At 60.7% G+C, this 9,249-nt stretch overlaps 1 protein-coding gene across 2 annotated transcripts; it reads left to right on the plus strand.

Moving 5' to 3' along the window:
* Positions 1-323: 323 nt before the first annotated feature.
* SKOR1 (SKI family transcriptional corepressor 1) lies at positions 324-8,548 on the plus strand (the record flags this gene model as incomplete). Of its 2 annotated transcripts, XM_079699974.1 has the most annotated exons (9): positions 324-430; positions 652-2,857; positions 3,925-4,015; positions 4,900-5,007; positions 5,525-5,596; positions 6,975-7,049; positions 7,293-7,367; positions 7,880-7,945; positions 8,454-8,548. In XM_079699974.1, the coding sequence occupies 9 exons, from the start codon at positions 324-326 to the stop codon at positions 8,546-8,548; spliced, it is 2,895 nt and encodes a 964-aa protein (XP_079556100.1). The 2 variants fall into 2 exon arrangements, with proteins under 2 accessions (XP_079556100.1, XP_079556101.1); XM_079699975.1 differs by lacking the exon at positions 324-430 and having other exon boundaries at positions 659-2,857; positions 8,457-8,548.
* Positions 8,549-9,249: the final 701 nt, after the last annotated feature.

Consider the following 9,249-nt stretch of genomic DNA (forward strand, 5'->3'; position numbering starts at 1 on the left):
AAGAGTCGAGTTCAGCACCACGAACAGCGGTCGCCTCTGTCTCTCCCCGCCTCCCTCACGGCCTCTAGGCCCTCCTCCTTCTCCTTGCCACCTCCCTCCCCACCCCCCGCCCCGCCCCGCCCCCTGCTGTCTGGAAATGGGCAGTGACCGCCCCTCCCCCCTCCCTATTCCTCCCTGCGCTGCCCCCGCCCGCGTGCATGCGCGACTGAGCAGAGGGGCGGCCTGTCCCCGACGTCAGGGCTTCAGGACCCGGACGGGTAGGGCAGCCTGCGAGGGTGGCCGAAGACGCACGGATCTGGGCGCCAGGAAGCCTGGGTTCGGCAATGGCTTTGCTGTGTGGCCTTGGGCAAGTCACTCTCCGTCTCTGGGCCCCACTTCCTCCCCTGTCCGAAAAGAGGATCAGGTTCCTAGCTACCGGGGCATTCCTGAGGTCTCAATTACCCATACTCCTCCTCCAAACCCCGGGGGCTTTTGTTCCAGCGCCAGCACGCGTCTGAATAACAAAAGGCGCCCGTCCAGGGGGCGAATGAGCTTGGACTCCCCATTGCCAAGTTTCCCCGCGCGCCCGACTCGGCGCGCCCTGCTGGGCGGGCCCAAGCGGCGTTGGCGCTGAAAATGGCTCATCGGCTCTCTGCTTTCTCTGTTTCGCAGGAGCGGCGGCATGGAGGCTCTCACCACTCAGCTGGGGCCGGGGCGCGAGGGCAACTCCTCGCCCAACTCCAAGCAGGAGCTGCAGCCCTACTCGGGCTCCAGCGCACTCAAACCCAACCAGGTGGGCGAGACGTCGCTGTACGGGGTGCCTATCGTATCTCTGGTCATCGACGGTCAGGAGCGCCTATGCCTGGCGCAGATCTCCAACACCCTCCTCAAGAACTACAGCTACAATGAGATCCACAACCGCCGCGTGGCCCTGGGCATCACGTGCGTGCAGTGCACACCGGTGCAGCTGGAGATTCTGCGTCGGGCCGGGGCCATGCCCATCTCGTCGCGCCGCTGCGGCATGATCACCAAGCGCGAGGCCGAACGCCTTTGCAAGTCGTTCCTGGGCGAGCACAAGCCACCCAAGCTGCCCGAGAACTTCGCCTTCGATGTGGTGCACGAGTGCGCCTGGGGCTCGCGTGGCAGCTTCATCCCCGCGCGTTACAACAGCTCGCGTGCCAAGTGTATCAAGTGCGGTTACTGCAGCATGTACTTCTCGCCTAACAAGTTCATCTTCCACTCGCACCGCACACCCGACGCCAAGTACACGCAGCCCGACGCAGCCAACTTTAACTCGTGGCGCCGACACCTCAAACTCAGTGACAAGTCGGCCACAGACGAACTGAGCCACGCTTGGGAGGACGTCAAGGCCATGTTCAATGGTGGCACTCGCAAGCGGACTTTTTCGCTGCAAGGAGGCGGCGGCGCTAATGGCGGGTCGGGTGGGCAGGGGAAGGGTGGTGCTGGTGGTGGCGGCGGGGGCGGCCCGGGGTGCGGCGCGGAGATGGCCCCAGGCCCGCCGCCCCACAAAAGCCTGCGCTGTGGCGAAGAAGAGGCCGCCGGGCCTCCCGGGCCGCCTCCTCCTCACGCGCAGCGGGGACTTGGTCTGGCGGCGGGAGCTGGCGGCCCCGCGGGCCCTGGAGGGCCTGGTGGCGGCGCTGGCGTACGCAGCTACCCGGTGATCCCAGTGCCCAGCAAGGGCTTTGGCCTCTTGCAGAAGCTGCCCCCGCCGCTTTTCCCTCATCCCTACGGTTTCCCCACGGCCTTCGGCCTCTGCCCCAAAAAGGACGACCCCGTGCTAGGCGCGGGCGAACCCAAGGGCGGCCCAGGCACCGGGAGCGGCGGGGGCGCGGGCCCTGGCGCAGGCGCGGGCGGCCCAGGAACCGGCCACTTGCCCCCCGGGGCGGGGGCAGGCCCGGGCGGCGGCGCAATGTTCTGGGGTCACCAGCCCCCGGGAGCAGCCAAGGACGCAGCGGCCGTGGCTGCGGCGGCTGCCGCAGCCACTGTGTACCCGACGTTTCCCATGTTCTGGCCGGCGGCAGGCAGCCTCCCAGTGCCGCCCTATCCAGCCGCGCAAAGCCAAGCCAAAGCCGTGGCGGCGGCTGTAGCGGCGGCAGCGGCTGCGGCTGCGGCTGCTGCCGGTGGCGGCGGCCCCGAGCCCCTGGACGGTGCCGAGCCGACCAAGGAGGGCGGCCTGGTCGCAGAGGAGCGCTGCCCCAGCGCGCTGTCCCGCGGGCCGCTGGACGAGGAGGGCGCGGACGAGGCGCTGCCGCCCCCGCTGGCCCCGCTGGCCCCGCTGCCCCCGCCGCCCGCACGCAAAGGCTCCTACGTGTCGGCCTTCCGGCCTGTGGTCAAGGACGCCGAGAGCATCGCCAAGCTCTACGGTGGCGCCCGCGACGTGTACGGCGGCGGGCCAGCCCGTGGGCCCGGGCCAGGCGCAGGGTCCGGCGGCGGCTACGTGAGCCCGGACTTTCTGAGCGAGGGCAGCTCCAGCTACCACTCCGCCTCCCCCGACGTGGACACTGCGGACGAGCCCGAGGTGGACGTGGAGTCCAACCGCTTCCCCGACGACGAGGGAGCCCCGGACGAGACCGAGCCCGGCGCGCCCAGCGCGCCCAGCACAGGAGACGGCCCTGATGGCGACCAGCAGGCAGGGCCCCTGTCTACCACCTCATCGGGCGCCGATGGCCCCACAGACTCTCCCGACGGCGGCAGCCCTCATCCCCGGCGCCCCCCGGGTCTACCCCCAGCCAGTCGGTCCGCATTTGGGGACCTGGAGGCCGACGACATGGTGCGGAGACCGGAGAGGAGCCCGCCAAGCGGCGGCTATGAGCTGCGAGAGTCTTGCGGACCGCTCGGGGGGCCCGCGCCGGCCAAGGTGAGCCCCGCGCCCGCCCCGCTGGGGGCGCCTCTTTGCTTACCCCTCGGCAGCTCTGGGATGTGGGGCAGGCCCTGGCCGGGTGGGGGACGGGAATTTTGTTCTGAGCGGGCGTTCCAGCAGTAGGCCCCTGCTGCTCTGGATAGGCCCAACTTCCGGAGCTCTGTGGAGCTGGGCTCGCTGGGACCCCCGACTGAGGGTTTCGGAAGATCGGGGGGTGGGGGGGTGGGGTGGCGGGTAGGCCTGAAAAATGCGTGTGCTGTGTTTTTGTTGATGGGAGTGGGGAGGAGACAGGCAGAGACTGGCAGTCACACAGAGACAGAAAGGTAGAAATAAAATGGGTCTGGAGGAAACGGACCAAAATGCAGAGAAAAGCGCTCAAGATGCCTGGCCGGTAGCACGTCCTCCCGGATGGGGATGTGAGCCCCGGGGAAGACGAGCCGGTAAACAGAGGAGAGGGATGCCTCTCCACCAAGCCGCAGTACGGGGTCCCCGGAATCTTCCAACACACGAACTCGTAGTTTTCCGAATTCCTGCCCTAGGAACCGCAGGGTTCGTTGGCAGGAAGCTGTCGTCGAGAAGGTGTGCGGGGCGGGAGGGGTCTCTCTGGCTGCCGGAGCCGCGGGTTCGGGTGGGGGGTGTGCACTTCAAAGTGGGTGCGCACACCTGTACATTTCCATTCGGTCCATTAAAACACGAATCATTAGCCGGATGCGAAAGGCGTCGTTTATACCGGGGACCTGGGCGCGGGCGGGAGGGAAGACGCTGAGACGGGCGAAGAAGGTGGGGGCGGCTTTCAGCTGCCCTTGGCTAGGGAGCCGCTTTGTGTTTCGGGTAATTTTCTCGAGGGCGCTAATAATTACCAGGAATCCACAACGGTGATGCGGCCTCCGAGGGCGCAAGGCTGCGGCGCGTGCGTCACGGCTGCCCGGGGCGCTCGGGTCCAGCGGGCGAGCGCACCTCCGTCACCCTCTCATGTTCCCTCCTGGCCGCGGCGCAGGGCTGGGCTGCTGCGAGCCGCCGCCAAACGACCCCCCTAACCGCCTGTCATTTCTCGGCCGCCGCAGGTGTACGCGCCCGAGCGGGAAGAGCACGTGAAGAGCGCGGCGGCGGCGCTGGGGCCCGCGGCCTCCTACCTCTGCACCCCCGAGGCCCACGGTAACGCCCCCATCCCCCCTGCCGAGGTCCCTGGCCAGTGTGATGGGGGGACCGCGCGTAGAGGGCCGGGGCCAGAGGAGGCCTGCGAGGGAAGACGAGAGGAGGAAAGAGGCAGAGAAAATGAGAGAAAGAGGGAGAGGGAAAGAAAAACAGTGAAAGAAAGAGGAAGCTAAGCGAGGACTCCCAACGACTTACATCCGCCCTCTCCACCGCATAGACACCGCTCTCGTACACCTCAGGCACTGGGTTAAACCTTTTACAAACCACGCCTGGCGTCCTTTTCAGATCCTCTCATTTATTCAGCAAGTGTTTTGGCCGAGAGGTCCCCTGTGGTCAGGACGGATCCGGGAGTGGGTGGGGACGCATGGCCACCCCCTTGGGGACCCCTGAAGTGCCGTGGTAGCTGCAGCCCAACGCGGGGGCACGTGCGCGCGGGACCCAGTGGCTCTCAGAGAATGGACTGAGGGCCTCGGAAATCCGGGCAGGCCAGGCCGGGGAAGATGTCTCCCCCGCAGCCGCCACCCTGGGGTTCGCCGCCTGGGCCGCGTTCTCGGCGCAGGTAGACCCGGCGGCCACGCGCGCTCGCGGTGCCCCAGTATCTGCACGCGATGTAGGTCGCTTGTCCCTGGTGGGCTCGGCTGCTCGTTTTGCTCTTTTCCAAGGGGCTGGGAAGGGGGCGTGGAGCCGGAGATGAGCAGTTCGCGCGCGGGGGAGGGGGTGCCCGGCCCAAAGCCTGAGGGTGCGAGCCCAGGCGCACAGCCGGGAACCAGCGGCGGCCACGACGCTTTTAATTAGGGCTCGGGCGCCCCGACCGCGGCAGCTCTGGCCGTATCGGGGTCACGGTTTCTTTGCCTCTCCTTGAAACTCGGTTTATTGCCTTTAAGAGCCAGATAAGGAAGACAATCACTCGACTGCCGACGATTTGGAAACAAGGAAATCCTATCCAGACCAAAGGAGTATCTCCCAGCCAAGTCCCGCAAATACAGACAGAGGTGAGCCCTAGGACCTTCGCACTCCACCCCCACCCGGGAGCTGGGCCCCAGGTCGCCCAGGTTTCCACCTGCTCCAGCGGCAAGCCTAAGGGGCTGCCGGTCCTCTCTCGCGGCTGGCACATAAATATTTAAATAGTGTGGGCAAGGTTCAGGCCAGGTTTCCTGAGTTGCTTACCTCCTTGCTGGGTTTGGGGCTCTTCCGTGAGGGAAGGAGGCTTACTAGGATATGAGGAACACCATCACCCACATAAAACAGGTCAAAGGGCACTTCCTGCCCTAAGATAGCCTGTTTTCCCTGGGTCCACTCTCTTCCAGCGGGTGACTCTCTAAAATAAAGGCTGTACCTCTAAAATAATGACTTGAAAGGTGGGTAGTACTGGATGCCTGTAACCGTCTCCTCTAAAGGCAGAGCGTCTGAAATAGGTTTCCAACTTAGCACAGTTCCCAGGAAGCTCACCCCTCCCCTCCCAAGGCCTCTCTCAGGACAAAACCCCTCTTACTTGCCCTTGTATCCCAGGTGAAGATGGGCTCACCCTAGATGTCACGGGAACTCAACTAGTGGAGAAAGATATCGAGAACCTGGCCAGAGGTGAGGTTAAATCTGTGAAATGGGGGTACACTGTGCTTGGGGGTGATGGGCCCTTCTTGTAAAGGGGTGTTATTCATGTAGGAGTGAGTGTGAGAAGAAAAGTCTCTTGGGGAATCAGTCTTCATTGAGCCAAAGGGATAATTCCCTGGACACATTATCCTGGCACAGAGGTCGAGGTGGGGGGCGGGAAGTGGAAGGGTGAAGTGAGCAGAGGGAGGGAACCAGCCACCCCAGAGTTCCCAAGGCTGGGCCTGTCTGAATAGCCCAGTGAGAAAGAAAAATGAGTAATGATCCTCAGAACTTGATGCATGTGGACAATCAGACAGGGCAATCTGGGTCTCTCAACCTCATCTGAATAGCAAGATTTTGAGGACACATTTACTTCAGGAATGTCTCAGAGGGTTTTTTTGGTTTCTTTTTTTTCCTGGAGTTAATGCATAACCAACTCCACCCCACCCTAAATAAGGTGAGGGTGGACCTTGTTTGTGGAATGGGGTCCTGGGGTTGCTGCTCCACTGCAAAAGGAATAGTGTGACTTGAGGCACAGAGAAAGGAGCTTCTAACCCATTTTGCTTCTCTGTCTCCCGTTTTTGTGTTTTCTGAGCACCTGCTAGGGGAGGATTTCTCAGAGGGCCTCCCCATGTGGAGGACCAGATACCAATAGCTCCGTGGTCAGGGCAGCCCCCTGCCACTCCTTTGGAGCTGCTTTTGAGGGCACCAACAGGGCTTTCCACACCCAATTGCCTCTCCCAGCCCCCACCCAGCCCAGGGTTGGGCTTGGAAATTGGTGTGGGGAGGGAGAGAAGCACTGGGGGTCTTCCACTCTTCCTAGTTACAGACTTCACAGGCTTCAAAAGCCTTGGTGCTTTTTATGAGCATTCTTAGCATGAATCTGGGGTCTTGAGACCTCTTGAAATTGTAAACAAACTGTTGTGAATATATGTATTTTTCCAGGACAGAGGTCCAAGGCTTTGACCAGATTCTCCCTGGTCTGTATCATTGAAGGGAGGGATTAAGTCTGTCAATTGAAGGGGTAAACCGTGTCTTCCTAGGCCAACCTCTAAGCTTAGGGAGTTAGGGACAACTTAAAGCAGAAACCATGCTGGTTGGCGCCTGGGGCCAGGGCCTAGAAGCCCAACATGCATTCTACTCTCCTGAATTTGATTCTCCTGGGCAACCTAATCCCCTAACCCCAATTTCTTGCCCAAATCCTTTGGATGCAGATGGAAAAACTGAGTGTTGAGGGCCTCTACCATCTGGTCCCACCCTCCCCTACTCTCATCTCAGGGCAACTGGCCAGGGGAGGACCTGGGTACCTTATGGGCCCCCTGAGTCCCACCACCCTCTTCCTTTGCCTCCCACTCTCGCCCCTTCACAGACGAATTGCAAAAACTGCTCCTGGAGCAAATGGAGCTCCGCAAGAAGCTGGAGCGAGAATTTCAGAGTCTCAAAGGTACCCCATCCAGACCCGCCCCACCTCATCACCAGAGCCTTCCTCCCGCAAGCCCCGGGCTGAGCCCGGGACCCCAGTGCAAGCAGCTGCCGCTCCGCACGAGGCCGGAGCCACAGAACCCTCCTTTTCCGGGGTTTCCCACTAGGCCAAAGACGGAGGGGGTGGGGTGCGGCTGGGGAGTAGAGAAACGCGGACGAGGGAGGGGGCTATGCGTAACAGCTCTCACTTAATCAATTTGCACAGATAATTTTCAGGATCAAATGAAGAGGGAATTGGCTTATCGAGAAGAAATGGTGCAACAGCTGCAAATTGTCAGAGGTAAGACGGGAGTCAGGTGAGCGCGTGCACGGGCCGTAACTGCCTCTTGTCTGGCAGGAGCCGCAATGTTGGCTCAGTCATTTGGATTTAAATTGAAGGTAATTTAACAATTATTTTTTTTATTTAATATCCTTTGTATACTCTGATTAGCCTCAGAATGGCAAGCGAGCCCAGCAAACGGCTTGCAGGCATCATTACATGGAGTGATTGAACTTCTTATCGTGGCAATTTCCATGGTTTCTAAATTAAAAATCGAGGCGTAAAATTACCTGGGAAGTAATGCCTAAGTTTGCTTTAATTTTGGTTAGATCCGGCTGCCTTTAAGCGCCATTCCAGGCCATTTCCTCCCTCTGCCAAGCTGCAGTTTGGAGCTTTGACGCCCCCTCCCTCAGTCTCCGGGACTTGTTTCTAACAGGGGCTGAGCGCTGAGAAGAGGGTGAGGCCCGGGCTGTGACCCCAGCGAGCCCTAAGGTGGTCTCATTTCCTCACTGGCTACTTCCTATGTCTTCCAGATACTTTGTGTAACGAACTTGACCAAGAGAGGAAGGCGCGCTATGCCATCCAGCAGAAATTAAAAGGTGCCGAAGCCGGGGAAAGAAGGAGGGGTGCCAGGCGCTGGCTGTGCAGGCGAATGAGTGAATGAATGAATGAACGAATGAATGAATGAATGGCAGTGCTAGTGAGAGGGGAAGGCCAGGTCTACATAGATCAGTAGCTGAGAAGAGGGATCTGGGAATTCATTTTAATGGAGAAATGATGCTAGAACGGTGGGATAGGGGGAAAGAGCCCCTTGAGCTCTGAGCATTGGGAAATCTGCCACCGGGTCCAAATCTGGTTTGGGCCGATCGACCTCCCTCTTACTGTGCCTCAGTTTCCTCTTCTGTAAAATGGGCCAATTGAACTAGAGCAGTGGTTCTGGATAGCCAGGATCTCTCTACTACCCTCTCACCTTCTGATGCTCTCGCTTGAGAACCCCTGAGCCAGAAGGGGGTGGGTGAGACCCGGGCGGACAGGGGAGCGAGGGAGCCCGTGGACCGCGCAGGCCTGGCGAGGCGCCCAACATGGCCCAATCGACTCTCTCTCCAGAAGCCCACGACGCCCTGCACCACTTCTCCTGCAAGATGCTGACGCCCCGGCACTGCACTGGCAACTGCTCCTTCAAGCCCCCGCTGTTGCCCTAGGGCCGGCCCGGCCGCGCCCACGCGCCCTCAAGCCATGCTGCTCTCTTCTTGTAAATACCCGCGGCCGCGGCGGCCTAAGGCGAGATACAAGCCATTCGGACTGGACCGATGTAAATACAGCCTCCTGCCCGCCCGCTCTCCTCCCGGGCGCCTCGACCTTGCCCGCCCCCTCCCGGGCGCCCCCGCCCAGGACCCCGTCTCCGTTTCCAACTGTAAATACCACCTCGCCCCACGGTTGAACTCCTGGGCATCGGACCTCATGGGGTTAACTGGACCGAAGGGGGTAAGAAAGGGGAGGGGGCCTCTCCCCCCTGGTACAGCCTCGGAACCCCAACTGTGAATACAATGTAGGAACTTCGCTGGCCCCGCGCTCCCCGTCCCGTCCACTTCTGAAAGTCTTGTTCCTAATGACAAAGTGGCTATGTGCAATGGATATAAATGTACTGTGAGTCTCTCGGTTCAGTATTGGGTTCACTTTAACTTATTTATGCTGTAAGTTATTTGCTTCCTTCTCCTGGACCTACTTCCGGTCCCGTTTTGCATTCCCTCTTGGGTTTTGCTTTGTCTATTTTTTTGTTGTAACCTCTTGATGTAACAGCACTTTAAAAAGGGCGACAACTGCAACTGACTCACGACGAGAGGGAGACCACCTTGAGCCTGATTGGGGAGACCACGCTGTATCCGTGACTTTTGTTTTGTTT

Source organism: Hyperoodon ampullatus (assembly GCF_949752795.1).
Source record: "Hyperoodon ampullatus genome assembly, chromosome: 3".
NCBI classification, from domain to species: Eukaryota; Metazoa; Chordata; class Mammalia; order Artiodactyla; family Ziphiidae; genus Hyperoodon; species Hyperoodon ampullatus.